The sequence below is a fragment of the Bacillus rossius genome, chromosome 1, assembly GCF_032445375.1.
Source record: "Bacillus rossius redtenbacheri isolate Brsri chromosome 1, Brsri_v3, whole genome shotgun sequence".
Taxonomy (NCBI): domain Eukaryota; kingdom Metazoa; phylum Arthropoda; class Insecta; order Phasmatodea; family Bacillidae; genus Bacillus; species Bacillus rossius.
In genome coordinates, this window is record NC_086330.1 from 179,483,962 (window position 1) to 179,507,182 (window position 23,221).

Genomic DNA, 23,221 nt, shown 5'->3' on the forward strand with positions numbered 1-23,221 from the left:
GAAACTCAAAATGGAATGAAGTTGAAATGTTTCAAAAATAGACCATTAGGCCATTAGGGCCGGAATTGACTTGCTGATGAACTGATGGGCTATTTCCCAAAATCTTAAGTTGAGGCCACAGAAAGCTAAGCTATGTTCATGAAGTTCGCTATTTTTTGCAATGTTCGCTATGTTCGTTGTGCCAGCTGGTCAGACAAGATAGTCTAGGTCGCAATGTTGGGATTCGAGTGGTGATTCAGGTGATAATATTTTGCTGGCTCTCACAGTATGTGAACGTAAAAAGAAATGGGTTCATGAAATTAATTTAAAAATAAAAGAATTTAGAGAATTTCTTCATTTGATGAAGCAGTTGCTAGTGAGGATAAAACTAAATTTATGGATTATTTTGGAATAAATTCAATTCAGTTTGATAGCATTCCCTTAGAATCAAATCTCAGGCATTGGCATATCCTACCTTCTATATTCTTCCCCGATGATTTATTCCATAAACACGGATATTTTCGTTATCTTTTCTGTCGACTTGACTATTTAAAGCATAATACTGACAAAACTTAAACTTCATGAAAAGCAAACGCTGAAGTACAGCACAATTCCGTGCAAAAACAGATGTTTGTGCAAAGCCAGCGACGTTTTAGAAAAATAGCAGAGTACCAAACACCTGGCGACATTGCCAACATAGCGAACATAGCTCTGTGTGGCCAGTGACATTTGAGTTGCAGCTGGCTATATTTTACTCGTGTAGCAAACATCGCGAACATAGCGAGCATAGTGCCCTGTGTGGTCGTAGTTTTAATCGTGAGCCTGTTGGTAGAAGATGGTAGGGCTTTACTACTACGGTAGGGCAATTTTGAGAAGAGTCAAAAGTTCTGGTTGTGAGTCTTTATACAGGTACCAGCTGGTGATTACTTGTATTCTTTTCTATTTTTATCTTTAAACTTAATCACTTTAAACATAATATGTTATAAGTTTTCTTTGAAATACAGTATTTTAGCATGTATACTTAAATACAATAGTATTTACAAATTAATTTTTATTTACAGACCTCCTGCCTTCTACACCTCATCGTAATCACACGATGGTTCAAGACTTAGTGCAATTGGAGAACGACAGGTTTTGCCAAAGCGTATTGGCAGACTATGCCAACATCAAAGACGGAATCAAGTTGTTGAAAGTCTGGTTGAAGCAGCGTGAGCTTGATAAGGTATATCTGGTTGAATTCTCATTCGTGCTTGTTTCATTTCTTTCAAGCATCAAATTATCATGGAAACTTATCTTATGATATTAAAAACCTGTGATATATTGTATGTTTTGTAAACAAAGTTTTTAGTTCCATAAAAATATTATTGGTGGCATGGTCTCTCTCTCTCTCTCTCTTTCGCATTCTTTACTGCTTTCTCTTTCTCTGGGAAAACATGGAAAATTAAAATCAAGATGCCTGGACCAGGTGTTTAACTTCGTAGTATCAGTCCATTTTCTTCTGTGCCATTTAGCTTAGTAATATTAAGTGGGTTGTATTACTATTAACACTTGTGTCTCAGGAAACTGTTGAATTTACAATTTTTTACTACAATGATTGCAAAGTTTGAATTATTACAATTATATCAGCAGTATATTAATTTTAAGATTTATTATTGAGTAATGATTTGTTACCTGAACAAATTTGGGAAGCTCATCCCACTAAGCTTTGCCATTAAACAGCAAGTGACATAGTAGACATATTTTACGTTTCTCTTAACATCTATGTGATATTTTTTCAGATATGTTTCGTTTTATTGGCATGGCTTATATTTATGAGTACAGAGTGGTTCAGTATCCGTTATAATCTTTTAAGTGTCATCATCTTAAGCCTTTGAGCATAACAGTGCATGAAACTCTACCCCTTTATACTTTCCAAAAACTTTTTTTTTAAAATTCAACATGAATCACAGTCAAAACTACACTATTTGGTGTAATAAGTATTAAAAATCATACTGTCAGAATTTTAAAGCGGAAAAAACCACCAAAATTGTCTCTTCTAAAAATAAAATTGACCTAAAAAAAAAACCATAAAATCTTTTCTCTATCTGTGAGGAGTTCAGCTTACAACTAAGTGCCTATGCATTGCAGGGCTATGGTAGTTTCAGCAGTTGGCAGCTCATGCTGCTGGTGTGCTACCTAATCCAGAAGAAGCGTCTGAGTGTGATGGGCAGTAGCTACCAAGTAGCGAGAGTCACCTGGGTGTATCTGTGTAAGTAATACTGAAACTTCCATGGTATTGTTACTTTCGGTTGTCCTCTAATTACTTTAAGGTATAGTGAAAACTCATTAATTACAAAAACCCGGTTTATATATTGTTACATAGTGTTTTCTCTGCCCCTAGAAATTACTTAGGATTTATATAGTGCTCGATAGCAGCTTGTTCAGTAGTACAAAATATTGTTTATTATGCAATACAATTGTATTTGTTCATCGAGGAAACAATCATACATATTAAAGAATGGTTTCTACAAATATCCCAGAATAATAAAAAAACAATGTGAAATAAAACAAGTAAAATAAAACTAATGCTTTCGCCTCGATTGAGTGTAGGATGATAGAAATAAAAAAAAAATTAAAAAAAAAATTAATATAAAATAATTGTATATCTTTGTAGATGTTTTCGAAAACTTTAATATATACTGTGCCATAAATCCTTTTAAGAGTAGTACGGTGCAAAACAGTTCTTTAAACTACATTGTGGCTTTTATAAAATTGCATTTATTACTGTTTAAAATAACTTATGTGCAATATTTTGTCAGACAGCACACACACACACACACACACACACACACACACACACAAACAAACACACAAACACACAAACACACACACAGTATCCGGTATCCGGTATCCAGTATCCGTTATCCAGTATCAGAATCACACAACTTGTAAATTTGGATTCCAAAAGTGCACGTTTGCTGGGATTGAATGTAACCTGCCTTTGAATTTCATTAGACTTTCATCCACAGCTATATTTTTTCCAGGTAATAAAATGTCTTGAAATTTCCGATTCATGTGAGTAATTACATTTCTCACTTTTCCAACTCTATCAGTATGGTTCGCATTTGCATTGTCTGAAAAATGCAAAAATTTTGACAGCAAAACAAAATTCTTCAGTGGCATTGTTTCTTTGAAGAAAGGTGTTCGGATTATGGCTCGTAATGACCAATACATCTGCATCTTAGGCTTTTTCACATGTGCCATAATAATACACAATGCTATGTATGCTTGCAGTTCACCTACTGTAGTATCAAACCACTGTTCTTTTATTCTGTCTCTACATTTATTCAATTGTTGCACAGCATACCTATTTGTTTCCTGACAAATAAGGTCCCCCCAGAAACTGGCATCTAAAAATTCTTGTAAAATTGTTATTGCACTGATGTCTTCACCTAAACGTCTGAGGATTGTAGGACGTACTCCTGGCTTGCCAGTAAAAGGAAACTTCAGAGGAATGTTATCGGTTTGACTCCATTTCCATTGTTCGGCAATTTCATTGCACGCAGAGGATTTGACACTTTGTTTACTTCCCCCCATACACTCCGCAAAAGGCTCATCAGTGTCACTTTCACTTTCACTACTATTGTCTGAACTCGACGGCAAATACTCATCATTAGAAGATGACGATATATCATCTTCAGAATTGCTATCACTTTCTTCAGAAACATGTTTAGTATTAGTTTTTTTGCGTGTAAAACTACAAGAAGCCATGATAAAATAAAATAATAAATAACATGGGAAAAATTATCGTTGCCACTTAGGCAATAAAAAATCGTAAGGTAACCTACACACAATGCCACCTACTGAATAAATGTACAGCTAAATATTCTAATAATGCCTGATGTAAAATACAGCCATCTGTTAGGCATGAACGAAACAACGCCAGAACATTATCTGAACTCGGCACTCGAAGTATCAGTGTACACGAGCGTATGAGTCAAGTCCTCAAAAAAAATAATAATATTGCGGCAGTGGCAGACAGATAAAAAAAAGGAACATTACATGCTATCTATCGGCTACGCATTCAACCATGCGCTGGTCTCCTGCAAGCGGATTCAGTGCTGCTATCTACATGCTGACGAAGGTACTACGTTGTGACGCGCCTCGCGCGTCATAGTATTTTAATACCTACGATACGTGTGACGCGCACAGCGCATCATAGTATGCGAATGGGTTAAATGTACGTGTTGTATTATTTATTAATGATGAAGCACTGTCAATTGTTTCATAGTCCAAACTTTGATTGCTGTGCAAAATTTTTCAGTCGGATGGCTGTATAAATGTGAATGGTGTTTTTTTTTTAAATTAAATTTACCTTCAAATACAGCAACTTTAAAAAAAAATCTCACTTGTTTTTGTTTATCTAATGTTAGGTGTGTAGAATGACCAGAAAGAAGGAAGAAAGAACAAATGGTGGATGGAAAGAGGGTGACGTTTTATTAAAGTCTGTTGACTTGACCACTGGGGATGACAGTGATAGTTTCCAGCTGTTGAGATTTAAGTTTAAAAGTTAAGGTTTTACTTTATAGGGCTACATGCACAAGAGGTAATGGCAATTAGACCTCAAATATTACAATGAATTTATAATATTTTGTGTTAAGACTCATTGCTCCCGAATTAGAGTGATGCCAAGGTAGGGATTGAACACGGAACCCTTCAGCAATCATGGCTAACGAGAACCTTTTTTGTGATTTGGCACATCAATTAACTTCAGACTGTGTGATTACTGCCAAGAATACCAAATTTTTTTTTAATTACTGATTTTATTTCACAGAAGAGTTTCTTTATCTATTAATGGTCAAAGTGCAAAATGGAAGTTATTTGAGGGCTGGTTATTGAAGCCTCCTTAGTGGTAATTTTGAACAAGTTTTGAGGATGTTTGCTTGTATTTTGTTTTCCAGCCCAAAGCAAATGGAATGAGGATGGGATTTCTCTCGCAGAGCCATCGGAACATCTGCCGTCTCTGTCCACGTTTCATCAGCACTTTGATGTTGTGTTTGTGGATGTCACTGGCTATTGCAATGTGTGTGCAGACATGTCATTAGCAACGTACTTAAGGGTATGATTACATCACAGCTGTTTTTTGTTTTTTTATTGTGTTTTTCTTGACATTTTTCAAAGTGACACAAATTCATTCCAGGTTAAGAGAGAAAGTGAGCTGGCCGTTAAATGTTTGGACACGCCTGATATCAACAGTTTCCACGTTCTCTTCATGACTACAATGCCATTCTACAGGCAGTTTGACCACATCGTATGGTATGTTGGCATTCAACTGTATAGCATCCTCTGTCTATGATTCTGATACATGATCTGATTAGGCTTGTGTGAATATTAACAAATTTTGTAACTGTGAATAGGTGTTAACTTCAAAAATATTCATGTGATAATAATGAATAATGTTTTGGAAATGTAGAGATGTGTAATTCTTGAACATCTTCATGATTGAGGATTTTTTTACTTATAGTGCATTCTAGCTGCAGTACCCGGCGTTGCCCGGGCTAAACACATGGAGCTTTTATTGTCTGCGAGTTAAGCAAACTGGATAGCGCTATATGCCAGTGTGTTGGACATAGAGAAATGTCACACAATTACTGTTTGTATGTTTATGATCTATGATTTTTTGTTTACCCATGGTGATTGGTTATTTATTATTTATTATTAATCATAAATTATTAAGACCATTAATCAAAATAAAAACTATCATATCTCTCAAGTTGGAAAAGATTACACATAAATGCCAATTTTCATCGAAATCGGTTGACTTGGTGAAGAGTTCACTGGAAACAAACATCAGGACACTGGATTTATATATATTAAGATAGTGCATTCCTGCATATCTGAATGGTATTGAATCCTTTCCAGGTGTTTTCATTAAGTCAAGAAGGTGTAGAAACACAATTATACTTGACCTGATTTGTTGTCAGTCATACACATGTACAACAAACTATCCTTGAGGGGATAGTATCTCAGATTATTTTGCTTCTAATATTTAGTGTTTTTGCATAGGATTAAAAATAATTTCTTAAAATAACCATAATTAATTGTTTATGGAATGTTATTTCTACCAAATTATGAATTTTTTTTATGAACTTAAAGGCAAATTTTTTTGTCAATAAAGAGCCTTTACGATCCCAGATGATCATCAGGCTGACATTATCTGTACTTGATATTTGGGAATACATGTTTGGTGTACTTGTGGGTGTTCCAGCTTGAGGAACCTGGATGCGGACAGGCGCCTGGACCACGGGCCACACGGCCTGCCCGCGGCCTCTAGGGAGGTGCTGTCGGTGCTGCGCAAGGGGCTGGGCGAGCGGGTGTCTGCCGTAGTGCCTGCCCTGCTGCAGCCGGCCGCGTGGTCCTGCAGCCAGCCCCCTCCTGCCAGGGAGCGCTCGCTTGTCCTGGGACTCGGGCTGAACCCAGAGGCCACGCATGGCGTTGTTACGAAGGGCCCGCAGGCAAACACTGCGGAGGTGAGTTCACCATCGGTCCGGCCTCGCTATCACGGGCGTAAAGGGGTCCTGATTACGTCACATTCAAAATGTGACAGCTGATTATTCTTATAATTTGAGGTGGTTGGGATCCCGAAACTCAGGATAAAATTTGGGAAAAAGACCATTCCCGAACTTCGGGAAAATAATTTTTCTGTTTGGGATAATACCTACGGAAACTAATTTTTATATTATAAAAACATTATGTGCTTACATTTTCATCACAAGCTATACATCATGTAACAGACAGCAACTTTGCACTTGTATTGACAAGGAAAAGCACAAAGAAATCACAAAAACACACATATGCCCTATCTGTGAAACGTAAATGTAACACTCATTCATAAATGCTGTCAAAAATAAGATTTCTAACTAAATAAATACATAATGTGATCAAACATTTTTAATTAATTAATTATTACATTTGACGAATGTAAACATCTTTATCATATCGTTAGGTTATGTTCGAAAATGAACTTCACGAGAGCAGCAATGAACAATGTTGCCAAACGCGTGACATTCAAAATGACACAAACTACATTTTTAACAAAGAAATCGAAAATGCCATCAAATATTTAGACCATAATATTTTGGGAAACATTGGAGTGGATTTAAGTTTTTGCAGTTGGTTATCATGCTTGATCACAATAACTTGCGGGAAATGAGAATATGATTCAAAAGTAGACGTGATAATTGTTCACTGTAAATTTTATGAAATAAAAATGTGTGGTTTCTAAATTTGGCATTCCAGACAGTAGTGGAAAAAATGATTATCTGACTTCTGCGCCTATTTGGAATTTCTTCAAGAAATCACCTGATAACAGGATGCAATGCACTTAAGCCCTTCTGTCCTAAAAAGTGAGTATGGTTCAACAACAGAAACGCTCAGTCACGTAATACAACATCTTAAAGCTAAAAATGAGTTAGTCATATTTTAAGAAATAAAGATCGCAACAGAGGTTACCAGCTGCTGGCAATATTGTCAAAAACAAAATAACAAGTGAACATGTTGAAGAATCAGTATTTCTTCACGAAAATTTGCAGTGGAATAGGGAATAAGATGTTTTTTATATTTACATTTTGTGTTACTTATTACTTGTCCTTATGAATCAATATTTTTTTGTCAACTTGAAATCATTTAGACCAATAATGGTTTACAGGTATGTGAGATTTTTTAAAGAGATATTTTAATAGTAAATATTGTTTTCTGTATACCAAGTTAAGTGACATAATTTCAGTGCTGTTGCTTCCGATGCAGATCCCAAAAGTCTAATATCTCTCTTTCCCGACCGAATCCTGTCTGAAATTAAAAATGCCTTTCCTCTACTTATAATATTACATAAAAAAATTTAGTAAAGAATGGGGGATTCAGAACTAATTAGACTACCAAATCAGTCCACTTCATTTTTGATCAAAGCGCCATTTGGTTTCTATAAATCTCAAACTTAATAGCACTTGACTGAAATATTCTATACTTGTTTTTTTAGCAAACTTAGGTACAGCACCTGTCTTCAAACAGTTATAACTAGGGCCTGGAATTTTTCGCGATCGCGAATTTTGCATGGAAACGCGAAAAGTAAGTACATTCGCGAAAACCACAACATTTCTATATTACACTGCAAATATATCCCCGAAAAGTACCATTACAGTAGAATCCCGCCGATGCGAGCCCCCTCTGATGCGTCCATTCCGTTTATATGGTCGTTTTATGAGAAAACATGAAAAATTTAAGCAGAGAAAGTCGAAAATTTGAGTAAAATCGGCTGAAAAACAAGTCTGTTACACTTTGTTGGGCTCTATGCGTTCACGTTTATCTTGGCGAGAGCTGTACTGTAAGCAGCCAGGCATACAAAAGACGTCTAAAAATAGATACCACCCCTCTAGACTGGCCACGCGGCAGTGTCTAGACGAGCTCGGCGTCTCCACTATCGCACGAAAAGCCGTCTCAGCTGTCATGTTATCTTACCCGCGGCAGTGTCTAGCTGAGCTCGGCACGTCCACTATCGCACGAAAAGCCGTCTCAGCTGTCATGTTATCTTACCCGCCCGGCGGCTTGACGTCATACGTGACGTGACGCGACGCTTACCTCTCCCATCCCCTGCTAATTCTTCAAGGCTCATCCCTCCCAGAGCCACAAACCATGTAAAAACAACCCCCCCCCCCTTTTTTTTTTAACAGCTAACATTTCAACACATTTCCTCCCTTATTTCAACCTTCTGCGTGAGAAACTGTCAGCGTGTTTTTTTTCTCTTTTTTTTTTACGCTGCGAAGGGACGTGGAAAAGATAATTGCTTGAGCTGTCAAAATAAACATCGCGGCAAGGGCGGGAGCGCATCCTGTCGGTCTGTCGCTGTGATTATCTACTCCAAAAACATGTCACAGCATTTCAGGATAGCATTGTTCTTATTTCTTTCGTTTATAGCCGAATGTTTTCTACTTGATCCACACAAGGTTAAAGTATCCTTTAACCCAAGTCTTGTGTTTCAGCATAATTACCTTATTTTTACATAAGCCGTGTTCGTGTATGGTTTTGATGCTCAAAATTGATCTGGGGTATAGTTCACACTAAGTTTCTTCTCATTTGTGCGCTGGGGTTTGTTCAAGTGGCAACCCCGTGTTCCTCCACTCCATTAAATACGAGCATATCAGTATCAGAAACATGGGTTTTATTGTACTGACAATAGCACAGTGATGTGCAAATTTTGCAACTGTAAAGTTTCATGGGATAGAAAAGATTTCATTGACAAACACCTAAAGTCGGCTAAGCATGTGGCATTGGCAGGAAAAAAAAAAAAAAAAAAAAAAAAAAAAAAAAAAAAAAAAAAAAAAAAAAAAAAAGTATTGCATACATCTATAGCAACGTGTCTGTTTTGTGTAACTGTTTTGGATTTAATTGGCTGTTATTATGCATATTAGCCTATTCCTAGTATACATGGATCGTTTATTAAATATGTAAACTATTAGATTCAATAACTGCACAATTTAGTCAACATTTAAAATACCGGTAAAATTTCCATTGCATAACGAAAATACCGACTTTAAACCACCGCTTTTCTAATTTGAAAGTACCGCTTTTTGCATATTGAAAACACCGAAATTTTCCAGGCCCTAGTTATAACATGTTGAGGTTAATATTTATCCATAGTTAACATGTGTACTACTAATGCATGTGCTTAGTGATATTGGTTACATTTACTGTATGTCTTAAAATTAAAACATAATTTTCGGGAAAACCTCAAAACGTAGCATATTTAAATTAAATTTTCAAATCTGTCTAATGCAGCTTATGTACAATATAGAATGCATATAGCAGGTAAAGTAACTTCAGCATAAGATCACAGCGGGTAAAGTAATTTCAGCATACGATCACAGCATTTTTTTGTGGTATTACAGGTATGTAAGTATATATGCGGTATTGCATATGCGTACCCAGGGAGGTGTTTTGGTTGTTTAAACGCCACCCCCCTCCCCTCCCCAAATAAAGTCAAGGAAATTGTGAACGCTAATTTCATTTGAAGCTCATTGTCTGAAGTTTTGCACCGAGCAACGATCGAGACAACGTCCGCGAGCAGCCCAGTTGGTAAGCAAACACAAAGTCGAATCGCAGTGGTGGGTTCTTGACTGGTCAGTTTCATTTCTCGAATCGTGGTTATTGGTCTGTGGACTAATCAGTACAACTTAACTTCGTTTATGTTTTAGTTTTGCTTAGCAGAATTGGGCATTGGGTAGCAGTAGTGACTACAACACTGCGACTTAATTTCGTACAAAACTCTGTAAAACTGTTAAAACGTGAAAAAAAAAGTTTTTTGATCATTATATGAAGTGATGTAGATTCACTTAAATATTGTACTTATAACTTGAAGAAGAACATTGGATTATCGCTAGATGCTTTATTTTAAATGATGGTTACAAACATTGGAAAACTGAAACTTGTGTGTCCCTCCTTTGATGAAACGGATCACATGGAGTGCTACGCGGTGTGAAGTTATGTTTGAGTAATTAGCTCAGTGGCCTCAGCTCATTGCGAAGATGTTTATATTCTGTAGATCAATCATCGCTAGGTTGTTAAGCGGAGCGCACACTATTTTTAACTTCTACAAGCGACAGATAAAAATGTTGGCCCTATGTTCATAAATACATAGTATTCAAACATACATATTTAACATATTAATACATATTTATGTGATAGTACTGTCCAGAGCCTATCTTTGGCTCACCTCCGCTAAAAATATATATGTAAATCGTGGTGCATGAAAGCGAGGTTAGGTTCAAAACTTATTTTTTTGAATTCTGTTTTACTGCATTTAAACTGTTAGTTGTTAACACCCTTACAATCAAATTATACCTATATCAATGGTATCATCTTGCTAATGTCAGCTTATTAGGGATGTATTTGTAACAGTAGTAACAGTACTTTACTTCTTTAATGTATATTTTTTAATTTATCAGGGTTGTGTAGGTATTTAAATATTGTAATGTGAACATACTTACATGAATTGAAAGAAAAATTTCAATGAAACAAAAAACCCTCTAGTTGCCAAGTTTTAAAAAATGGAATTCTCTTCTATTCTATTTATTTACTGAAGAAATAAATTCACTGTAATAAAACCAAAGCTTGAAGAGTTTTTTCCACTAAGTTAAGTTTTATTCCAGTTTAATGATTTATATTTTTTTATTCAGCTAGGTTAGCCAAGGACTGCTAAAATATCACACATTTCTTAAGTTTCTGGCTACCTGAATTTTAATTTTTATGTTTGGTATTTTTTTTTTCAGTAATAAGTAATACTATTTTTGTTTTGTTTTTATAGGTCACATTGTAGAATAAAATATGCGGAAAAAAAAGTTACTGATCAAAAGTCTATGGTCTTTTATATATTACAGTAAAAATTAATTTTTAAATTTTATGGAGTTTTTCTTAAAAATCTTGACTGACACAACCCCCCTCCCTTTTCCCGTTCCCATACAAAAATCCTGGGTACACATATGTGGTATTGTATTTAAGCCCTTATCATAGGAGCAATATTATATGGTGAAATGCGATGAAACCGAAATAACACCAAAATGCACCACAAAGCACTGAAATGCAATTTAAATCATGAAACTTATCAGAATTTTAAATCAAAACTTAACTCTAATGACAAAAACCTAATCTTTTAATATTAAATTTGTTACCACTCACCACCTCTGGCTAGCTCAAAATTAGGTGGTAAGTGAACAAACTGGTTGGTAGCAGGTCACGTAATTTATACGCTATGTTCGATGTATTACCTGTTTTTTTTATTCATGTAAAAATCACAATATATTCCGTACAACAGAACACAATAAAAATTAAACTGTACATCTAGAAAGGAGAAAACACGGAGCCATCGCCCGACCACGGCCTCCTCGGCCCAGTGTTTGAACAACGACTGCCTGGCCCAGTGTTCGAACTATGACTATCTTTACAGCCTTCCTTCCCTTTGTGCGGGCAGTGTCATGGGCTCGCTGACGTAATTTTCAGCCAATCACGGCGCATGGCAACAGAAACTTCCACGAAATTCTTACTTCTGTTCCCACGATGCAGCAATTATCTCTCTCTCTCTCTCACACTCCCGTGACAGTGACTCAAACACCTAGCGTGTGAAACAAAGCCTCAGTCATGGAAATAACAAAGGAGAATTACGTCAGCATGCCTTCCTACACAAAGAAGTCAGCAAAAAAAATTACTTCAAAAATAAACTTATGCATTTTAAAAATAAAAACAATAAACACGGTGAATTACGTTCACAATAACTTTTAAAAGGAAAAACTTTACATCTAACCTGAAATATGACAAAAAATTTATAACAAATTACTATTACTTGATTGCATGGGGAAGGCTGTAATCTGGGTTGTTACATATTCAATGAAAGCATGATGTTTGTACCACAAATTAGTAAAAAAAATTGGAAAAACATTACTTTTTTAATCTTGCAACTGTTATTAGTAGTATATTTTTACATTATGACCTTAGAACATTTTTCAAAGACAGAAATATTTAATATATTTATTTATTTTTGCTCTGAAAAGATAGATGTGCTTATTACAAATCATTGTACCTATTTAAAAAGTATATATCATCATGTATCAATAAAAATGACACTGTTTTGGAGCAATTGATAACATGAAACATTGAGTATCATTTTTTGTTCAGTATTATGCTATATTTTTTAATAAACTGATATAATGAAAAGAAAAAAAAAATACAGAAATCTCCTGTTTTAAACAGAAAATTGGCCTGAAAATAAAACCATGGTAATCTTGTCTCTACTTATTCATCTATCATAAATATTCCAATAAAACTGAGTTTTTGAAAACTTTAACATTTTTTCAACTAGTATTATCTTCACGTTATCTCCAAAAAAATTTCAGTACAATTTGTGTATGGTTGATACCAAATAATAAATTCCATGTCACTGGTGTTAACATAAAAATTTCTCCTCTTGCATTTGTTAACAATTTATGAGCGGTAGTAAAAACTACAGGAAATTAGTGCAACAAATTCTAAACAGGTCCTTCTGGATGGCTAATGGGCTCATAGCGAGTGCAAGCGTATCCCACCAGGAAAGTGCAGCACATTCCAGTGTTTTGCCACGAGCAGGAATGATGAGAGTGTGGTGGGAGTGCTCATAAGGTTTACTTTCCCATGTCCCTCCACTTTTTTTTTTTAGAATGAGAATGAGGGAGCAGTGGGAGGTGAGGGATAATCTCAGGCGGCGGAAATGACTGCATGGCAACGTATAGTAACTATATGCAGGAAAAACAGTATAATATTTATTGCAACAGCTTGGATTATTTTGAACATGGTAGAGATAATATTCCACTAGCTATACCTATATGAAAATATGGTTGTGCTAGAGCACAAGTGCAGGGCCTTGTGCACTGTTGGGGATTATTTTTTACATTTGTTTCTTTTTCGTTTTGCATGATTGGTTGATACAATTATACATCTTAACGCAGTGGTAAAAAATTAAAGCTTACATTTGTAAGTAAATAACAAGAAAGAAAACTAAATCAAGAGGTGTGTAAAATGCTATTCATTTGGAACTCAATTTCAGCAATATTTTGGCCAATCTTATTGTTTTTGCATGAAATTCTGTGGAGTTTCCATCAATCTAACTGACTTCTATGATATAAAAAATACTTTATACATAATCATTTTTGTCTCTTTCTGCAGGCAAAGGAATTCCAAGAATTTTGGGGATCCCGCTCTGAGCTTCGTCGCTTCCGCGATGGCAGCATCTGTGAAGCTGTGGTGTGGAGCGGTAATACGCTAGCAGAACGAAGGCTGTTGTGTCGCCAAATAGTGGAGTATTTACTGCAACATAAACTGGGACTCGCTGGTTCTGATATACTGTATATTGCTGACCAGTTTGAGGACCTTATCAAACAAAAAATGGTATTCCTTTAAGTACTATGTGTAACACTTAGGTATTTGTTAAAATATGTATTTGATAATAATACTTACAATTAGTAGTGATGCATGTTACAATTTTTGGTGTGTATGTTGGAATGAAGCTTAGCCACCACTAAAAACCTTGTCAAGTAATATATGAGTCTGAATGACATGTAAAATTGCAAGAGCAGAAATTCTAGCCTGTAAAAGTAATGTTCACTAATACTAACCTGTAAAATCCACTTTACACAGGTCATACACACTGAAATTTCATTACAAAGTACCTGGGGAAAAAAAAACACCTTTTTGGTACTAAATTATAATGAACTGTTACTAAATGTAAAAATGTAAAACATCTTTTTGGGACTTACATTGAGGTACTTTATAATGAGGTTTCACTCTATTTACATACATATTTATAGAGCTGGGCAAACCTTAGTTCTCTGGTTTCGAACCGAACCAAATCGAACCATAGCAAAAAAATTTTGAACCGAGCCGAACCGAACCTCATACAGAAATAATTGTTTTGAATTAAAATGAACCCATGACTAGCATTTTGGTCTTTAACTGAATGGTGAGAAAGAAAGGTTCTCCAGCCATATGTAAAATTAAAACATTATATAGCTTAGCTTTATTAAAACATTACAAAACATTTTATAATTAAAGTTTATGCAATAAATAATGAAGGAAAGAAAACAGTTTAGAGAAAATCATTTTGCATTTAATTTCTTTATATATATATGTGTGTGTGTATACACACATACATACACACACACACTCACACTCTCTCTCACTCTCTCACTCTCTCTCTCTCACTCTCACACTCACTCTCTCACTCTCTCACACTCACTCTCTCACTCTCTCACTCTCTCACTCTCTCACTCTCACACTCACACTCTTTTAATTCATGAAGAAGTTCCATCTAAATTTCAAAAAGACTATCTTTTTTCAGTGTTCACTAACCTTCATTTAAAAAAATATAATATTTTAAAGATGACGAACATTCAGCATAAGGCCACATAACATATTTTTGTGGTAGACATAACCTAACATTTTTAATAAGTAAAACTTTTTAATAGGACATTTAAAAAAAGTTGAATGTGAATTAAGTTACATTACAAAACCCGCTGACAGCAGTTGCTGTTTTCTTGGAAGAATGCTGCTCGTCAGAAGAAACTAGACATTTTTTGGGGTGGTTCTGGGTCATCTGGGTTGTCATCATCTTTTCTCCATTTGGAAAACTTAAACGACGTAAGCCTGCTCATCGCAAATCACCTCAAGAACAATAATATTGTAAATGTAACGTAAGAAGTGTGGTTATAGAAATTTGCGTCGGAAAAAAGAAAACATGAGAAATAATGATGGCTGCCGCGACTACGCTAGTCAACTTAGTACCGTACTGTAAAATTTACTGGACCAGTACTTTTAATACACAAGATTAAATTAATATTTTCAGTACCTGACTGTTATAACCAATAAATACATCCCAGTAATTTAAAATACATAATTTACGTAATCATTTCCTACCGTATTTGTCTTGTGTTAACTTGATCACGTCAGTTTTGCCCAAATACAAGAGTTCTCGTACATGTGCTTTAGTTTAACGTATGGGGTACGCAATCTTTGGTGATTTTACAACACTTCTCGTACACGCACTATAGTTATAGGTAATATATACAAGACCTTTGGCATTTGTACGAAAGTTTATATTACGTAGTACGAGAAATGCATACAAAATTCTCTACAGTAAAAAAAAAACCAAGCATGCCTATATGAAAAAATGCCATGCGAGTTATGCAACGATTAATAAGATTTTTTTTTATTTTGTCTGAGCTTGTAACTTTTGATGCAACGATTATGTGATAAAAGTCAGAATATTACAAGTAATGGAATTTAGTTGTGCTGTTTTGTGGATGGTCTCAATGTTGAAGTTTGATATGACTTGTGTGGTTGTGTTGTCTATGGAAGTATTGACTTCATTATTCTTTAATTGAATTAAGTTACTACAATGGGGGTTGACTAAAATATGTGTGTAATGAAATTTAATGTATTCGTAACTTTGAATAAAAATACTTAACTCTGTGCCTCATTCTATTAGGTTATGGGCCCAGGATACCCCTAAAGAAAAATAGGAATCGTGAGTTATAACATGAAAAGCCAGTGAAAGGATTTTTTTTTTAAAAAACTTTGAATCAAGAAAATGGCGACCTATGTGAACTCCGGAACAACTTGTATAAAACCTTTTGATGGCACAGGATATAATCACTGGGAATTTAGAGTACGATTACATTTGGAAAGGAATAAGTGTCTGGAAGCATTGGAAGATAAAAAGGTAGGTGTAAGTAATGAAACATTCAATGAAATAGACACAAAGGCGAGGGACATTATTGCTATGTGTGTGAATGATAATGTGTTGTCTATAATTCAAGACAAACATACAGCAAAGGAAATGTGGCATGCTTTAAAGGAAACATATGTAAAAGATGGAATTTCTGCTCGCGTAGAATTGAAACGTCAGTTGGGAAATATGAAGTTTACTAAAGGGTCACTCAATGAATTCCTGGAACAGTTTGACAGGAAAGTTCAAGAATTGAAAAATGCAGGCTCTGTATTGCAAGACGATGAAATAATTTCACAACTTTTAGTTGCTATGCCAGAAACATTTCAGTCAGTAACAACTTCAATTGATGTAGTGTTTTCACAAAACCCATCAAGTGTAACTGTACAATTTGTAAAAAATAAACTCATACAGGAGGAAAACAGGCAGTTGAGGAATTTTGACAGAGGTAATTGTTCTAGTCAAAATTTATCATTTTATAGTTCAAGTAGAGGTAATGTAAATTTCAGAAGACAACAAAAATTCACCAGGAATTACAGAAGTAATGTACCACAACAAAGCTTGACTGAAAAAGATTTCTTTCCTTTTAAGTGCCATTTTTGCAATCAGAAAGGTCATAAAAAGGTTCATTGTCCTAATTTACAAAGAAAACATTGTAATACTGCAGAACAACAGGATGATTTAACTTTTGTGTGTGAAGTACATAGAAGTATAAACACAGTTAATTCTAATTCAGCTTTTGTAACCTCTCAAAAACAAACAATTATGTTTATTGTTGACTCATGAACAACAACACATCTTTGTAATTCAGATGTGGGCTGTTATTTATCAGAATGTGAAGATATTGATATTAAAGTTAATGTTGCCAAACATGGACAGAGTATTGCTGCAAAGAAGAAGGGAAATTTGTATGCACTAAATCAAAATAATAACACTGTGAATATTGAAGATATATTGATATGTAAAGACCTTGATTACAATTTGCTGTCAGTTAGTAAAATTGAACTTAAGGGATATAAAGTCGTCTTTGAAGAAGGAAGAGTGTCAATTTGTAACAAGTTGAATAAGATATTATTGGAAGGAAACAAACAAGGATCATTGTACAAGGTGTCTAGTGACCGGGAAAACCGGGAAAGCCGGGAATTGTACGGAAATTATAACTGCCAGGAAAAATCCGGGAATTGTAACAGGAATTTTTCATAAATCCGGGGATAAAAACAAAGTTTTATTAAAACGTGTTATGCTGCATTTCATTTCTGGATCATCATCGCTGACCAACAAATACCGTTAAAAACTATCAATAAGTTTTAAGTGGGACGCGAGTCTTCACAGGTCCATGCGGCGCCCGGAGACAGCGCGATAGACTTGGCAACACTGCTTGTGTGACTCACCCACGCGAGCGCACGCACACACACCAGTTCACAATCTCTCGTTCAGACGTCTGGCGCCGTCTAACAGCATTCTGCCGCTGTTTTCCGCTATCCAGTGTTTGTGTTTCGTTGCAATGCGTGTATGTGGATTATTAAGTATTTACAGTAAAACGTAAGTACTGCTTTAATTTTCCAAAGTGGAATATTTGCATTCAGAGGTGGCGGAATTTGTTGCTAATAATTAGAGACCTGAAAAAATCGCGATCGCGATAAACTCGAAAAATAACGCGAGTTGTAATGTTTTGAAGTTAAAAGCGATTACATAATTTTTTCAGACTTTTTCACGAATTTCTACGAATTTTGCATGAATTTGTGCATTTTCACGTCTTTCCCATCTCAGAATACAACACCAAAACCACCCGATATCGTCACGTACCAAGCTTAGCTGAAAAACTACACGTTGTGCATCGAAACAGCGTTACGTATGCCTATTTTAACCGCTGCTGATTTTCATAACCTCCTTTAAAATGTCCGGGAAGGTTGCTGTCTTTTGATAAGTAAATTCAAACATATTCTGTTTGAATTTTTATACTCTTAAGTTTTAAATTTAAAAGGTAAACCAATTACAAAACAGAATCTCTGTAAAATCTTATTTAAACATTTGGTTTCGGTTCAGTTTTTTTTAATTATATGCAGTCAAATAAAATTGCAAATAAAAGTAAAATAACCTCGCTTTTTGTTGCAAATTTTTCGAAAAATAACACCGCTTTTAAGAAAAAATAACCACTCTTTTTTCAGGTCTCTATATAATAATGTATGCATTGACAAAACACATTTCTTTGCGTTGTTTGGCGTTCAGTTTCCTTGCAAAGGTCGTATCCCTATGCCTAAGCAAAATTAAATACTTTTCCAACAAATAAGTTACCTTATTTACCCGTGTAAACGCCCCATTCTAAACTTAAAATATTTTAGAGAGAAAATTTTTAATGTTCTTTTGTTTACTCTGGAAGGCACAGTACTCCATCAAACTGCGTGCGCACATACATTTCACTAGTCAGTAATTTTGTGAACATAATTCTTTTATTGATAGCCTCATTGATAAACGTAATAAATTGAAATAGTGATAATAGGCGGGAGAAAATAGCTATCACGTGCGTGCGCTTGTCCCGTTCCTGGGTAAACATACTGTATTTCTTTTGTACAAATTGTAAACACAACTTTGCAATTTTCGTGCCTTGTAGCTTCCAGAAATTATATAAAATTTACTATCTTGCAATATTATGTGGTTTGTTGAAACATTTTTTTGTCCGTCACCCGATGTCTGGGACATCGAGGTCTGAGATATATAGGGTTTACTGTATACCTGACAATACCTGCTACAGATATTAACATTTTGGCCAAAAAGAATAAAGATTACACTACATATTTGTTAGAGACATAGTATGAAGCATTCACACGAGTAAATATGGTAATGAAAAATTGAAGTTACCTAATAGTAATTTTATAATTTTTAGGGACTTGAAATGGCTCGTCGGGTGAGAGGGAAAATTTCGTTTCAAACGGATTGGAAAGTAGAATTCCCTTGGGTTGAAGACATCAAGGATGATCGTCACTCTGCTAGGTGTGCAGTCTGTGGGACTACTTTTTCCATTACTTCCATGGGAAGAACAGCTCTTACAAGCCATGCCAGTGGAAACAAGCATAAGAAAAATGTGAGTAGTGTAGATAAGACAGCGCCAATTCAAATTTGGGCTACTACATCTGCCCCTGAAACATCTAAAGCATCTGAACCTTCACCTTTACCATCTTCATCTGTAATTCAACCTTCGTCAGCTGCTGTTATTCCTGGTGCGAGTATGAATCTACCTGCTGAAGATTCGTTAATCCCGAAATCTGCTTCTACAACCCGCTGTTTGGATAATTTTCTTCTTAAAGACGATGTGACTCGTGCCGAAGCTTTGTGGTGTCTTGAAACGGTGATGAATCATAACTCCTTACGCAGCGCTGCTAGTAGCGTAAACATGTTCAAGCGAATGTTTCCCAACGATCGTGTTGCAAACAATATGAAACTTCAAAAAGATAAAATTTCATATGTCATAGTTTATGGACTTGCTCCTTATTTTTATGATAAGTTGAAAAGTGTTTTGAAAGAGTGTGAACATTTCGTGTTGGGTTTTGATGAGAGTGTGAACAAAATTGCACAGAAACAACAGATGGACTTGTCTGTCAGAATTTGGGACTCAAATGTAAATAAAGTTATGTGTAGGTATGTAACATCCATCTTTTTGAATCACGCTACAGCTGAAGATCTCTTACAAGCCATGAAAACTGGCTTGGAAGGATTTGACATGATGAAGATTATCCAATTATCAATGGATGGTCCTAACGTAAATTTCAAAGTACTTAGGCTTTTACAGCAAGACAGCAGATCTGACCCAGAATCCCCACAGTTACTAGATATTGGTTCTTGTGGTTTACACACAGTGCACAATGCCTTTAAGACAGGCATCAAGAAATCTGGTTGGGAGATAATTGAGTTTCTTAGAGCCCTTTACAATTTGTTTAAAGAGGCTCCAAGTCGACGAGGAGACTATACAGAGGCTTCAAACTCACACGTGTTTCCTTTGAGGGTTTGCTCAATTCGTTGGATTGAAAATGGCAAAGTAGCGAGGAGAGCAATGGAAATATTGCCACTTGTTGAAAAATATGTCAACATAGTCAAAACCACAGCAAAGGAACCATCTTGTAATAGCTTTTCTGTTGTATGTAAAGCCCTGCAAGACAAACTCCTGCAAGCGAAAATAGCTTTCTTTGAGGCACTGGCAAGTGACGTTGAACCATTTTTGGTAGAATTCCAGTCTGATTCTCCAATGGCACCATTTCTTTTCGATAGTTTGACATTTATTGTAATGACTGCTATGAAAAGAATTGTGAAAACCGAGATTATTGAGAAAACTCCTCTTCACAAAATTGATGTTTTCAAACAGAATGCAGATAAGACTTTTGTAAATCTCAAGGATGTGAAACATGTTGAGCTTGGTTACAGTACCCGTGCAGCACTAAGGAAGTGTAAGAATGCCTCTGAGAAAGATATTTTAATTTTCAGAAAAGAGTGTCGGAATGTCCTGCAATTTTTCGTGAGTAACCTGTTGCTGAAGTCTCCTCTGAAGTATTCTCTTACCAAGGCTCTTACTTTTTTGAACCCTTATCATATTTCTTCCAAAGATAGTTGTGTAAAACAACTTACTACTGCTCTTGACCACCTCCTTACGGCCAATCTTCTGCCAGCTAGCACTGTTGAAAGGGCTGATAGAGAGTACAGGTTTCTTTGCTCGCAATCAAATGTCATTGAAGAAATGAAAACCTACTCTAAGTCTGAAACTCGCTTGGATACCTTCTGGGTGCAGCTTATAGAAGGAAAGAAGGAATATGAGAACCTCTTTAAAGTAGTCAAACTACTTTTAATTTTGTCTCACGGCAGTGATAACATCGAACGAGGATTTTCAGTGAACAAAGAAATTTTAGTCGAAAATCTGAAAGAACCATCACTCATAGCCCAGCGTCGTATTTTTCATTTTGTTAGTAATGAGCCGGGTGGACTGATGAAGCTAGACATTCCTAAAGCCATGATTCATGCAGTGAGGAATGCTTATTCCATGTACAGTGAGGCACTTGCAGAGCAGCAGTGTGCAAATAAGAAAATTTTCAAGCTAGCGGAAGAAAGAAAACGTGCAGCTACTGAGATCAAACAGCTTGAGGCGAAGAAACTCATGTTGCTTGAGGATGTACAGCGTGCAGTATCTGCCATCGATGAGAAGGTGAAAGATCTTAAAAAATAGTATAGGGCTGTGTATTGCATGACACTATACAGTTAAACTTCTCACAGTTTTGTACTAGTGTGACTATGGACCAAACAAGCTGCAAGACAATTACTATCGAACCAGGACAAATGAAAAATTCCAATGTTTTAATAATGAATTTGAAGTTCCAACATTTCCAGTGAGAAGGTAGGCCTGCATATGTCTTTGATGTTTATAGCATCTTTAGATGATCATTTTGTTAAAATGCTTTTTCTCATTACATACAGTAGTAATTTAGTAATTTATTGCATTTGTTCAATTTTGCATGTACTATCATGATTTTGGGGTAAAATTTTATCGCGTATGATTTACATGTATTCTTTTCATTTTTGACATGTACAGGAATGTACAGGAATTGTACAGGAATTTTTTCTGATCATTTCCCTAGACACCCTGTTGTATATTATTGAGCTTTATGTTAGGAATGTTAGTGTGAATATAATTGAGAAGTCAATTGACAGTGATTTGTTGCATCGTCGAATGGGACATTCATCAGTGTATAGGCCTAAAAAGGTATGTGAAACATGTTTGAATGGAAAAAAATCCCAAAATAAATGCATGAATTTACCACAGGAGCGGAAACCTAACAGAATTTTGGAAGTTATAAGTTCCGATGTTTTAGGGCCACTGAATCCAACAACGTACGATGGCTATCGATATTACGAAAGTTTTACTGATCATTACTCTCATTTCACTTATGTATATTTGCTAAAGAATAAATATGAAGTGATTGACAAGTTCAAAGAATATGAGGCAGTAGTAAGCAATAAATTTGATTGTAAGATATCACGTCTAAGAGTTGACCAAGGCGGTGAATATTCATCTAAAGAGTTTCAAGCATTTTGCAGAACTAAAGGTATTCAGATAGAATATAATGTTGCCAGAACACCATTTCAGAATGGAGTTAGTGAATATTTGAACCGAACTATTATGAATATGGCAAGGTGTTTGTTAATGGACTCTGGATTAGAGAAAAATATTGGGGTGAGGCTGTATATTGCTCTGTATACACAATTACAGTAGAACCCCTATCATACACTTTTCAACGGAGGGCACAAAAATGGTGTATGATGCGGGAAAGTGTATGAAAAGGGAATGGCAATAATATTTTTTTTCAATCTAGCATACCAGCACAATGTCTGATTAAACTTAAATACATAATGTGTAAATAATTGCATTATATTAATGAAAGATATGAATTCATCATTATATATACATATAATAAAACCACCAGAAATGTAAAATACAGTCCATAACCAAGTAAAGCAGTTCTTTCTTGGAGGGGGGGAAAGGTCACCAAGCCTAAATTAGAAATTTAAAAAATTAGGCTATTGTAAAAAGAAAATCAGAAATTTTTGCTTGTTTGTTTCATTTTACAAACAACTTTATGCAACAGAACAATTTTCAATAAAATGTTAACTTGAGAAACGTACAATACAAAACAATCCGATCGAAAGAAAACAATAACAAACGGCTAAATTTAGTTCAAAGATTAATGAATGCACAAAATATGAGATCCGTGCCTTGGTAAAGCGCGTTGACCATTTTCATAATCATTGCTAGTTTGCGCCACTAGTCTCGCTCGGTGCTGGCCATAGATGCTAGTAGCGAGGTGCACAGTCTTCCTGATACTATCCATATCTATGGTGCGATAAAATTATTTTCTTACGTTTTCAAAGGTAAACAATGAAAGTTTTTCAAAATAAAAGCATTAAAACGTATTTTTTCAGGAG

The 23,221-nt window shown here is 35.4% G+C and overlaps 2 protein-coding genes across 3 annotated transcripts in view; both read left to right on the forward strand.

The window, feature by feature from the left end:
* Positions 1-23,221, forward strand: part of LOC134527140 (nucleolar protein 6) — a 227,698-nt gene that overhangs the window by 62,056 nt on the left and 142,421 nt on the right. For both annotated transcript variants that reach the window (XM_063359531.1, XM_063359532.1), the window contains exons 6-11: positions 1,041-1,201; positions 2,107-2,227; positions 4,920-5,077; positions 5,159-5,274; positions 6,227-6,488; positions 13,702-13,923. In XM_063359531.1, the coding sequence (XP_063215601.1) occupies positions 1,041-1,201; positions 2,107-2,227; positions 4,920-5,077; positions 5,159-5,274; positions 6,227-6,488; positions 13,702-13,923 (1,040 nt within the window). The remainder of the gene's footprint in view (positions 1-1,040; positions 1,202-2,106; positions 2,228-4,919; positions 5,078-5,158; positions 5,275-6,226; positions 6,489-13,701; positions 13,924-23,221) is intronic.
* Positions 17,786-22,930, forward strand: LOC134527141 (uncharacterized). The gene is made up of 2 exons (XM_063359533.1): positions 17,786-17,800; positions 19,143-22,930. Exon 2 carries the CDS (start codon positions 19,152-19,154, stop codon positions 21,465-21,467), a length of 2,316 nt encoding a protein of 771 aa, XP_063215603.1. The 5' UTR covers positions 17,786-17,800; positions 19,143-19,151; the 3' UTR covers positions 21,468-22,930.

Excerpts from the sequence above, each read along its gene's own strand:
- LOC134527141 (XM_063359533.1), top strand. The coding sequence starts at position 19,152 with ATGGCTCGTCGGGTGAGAGGGAAAATTTCGTTTCAAACGGATTGGAAA.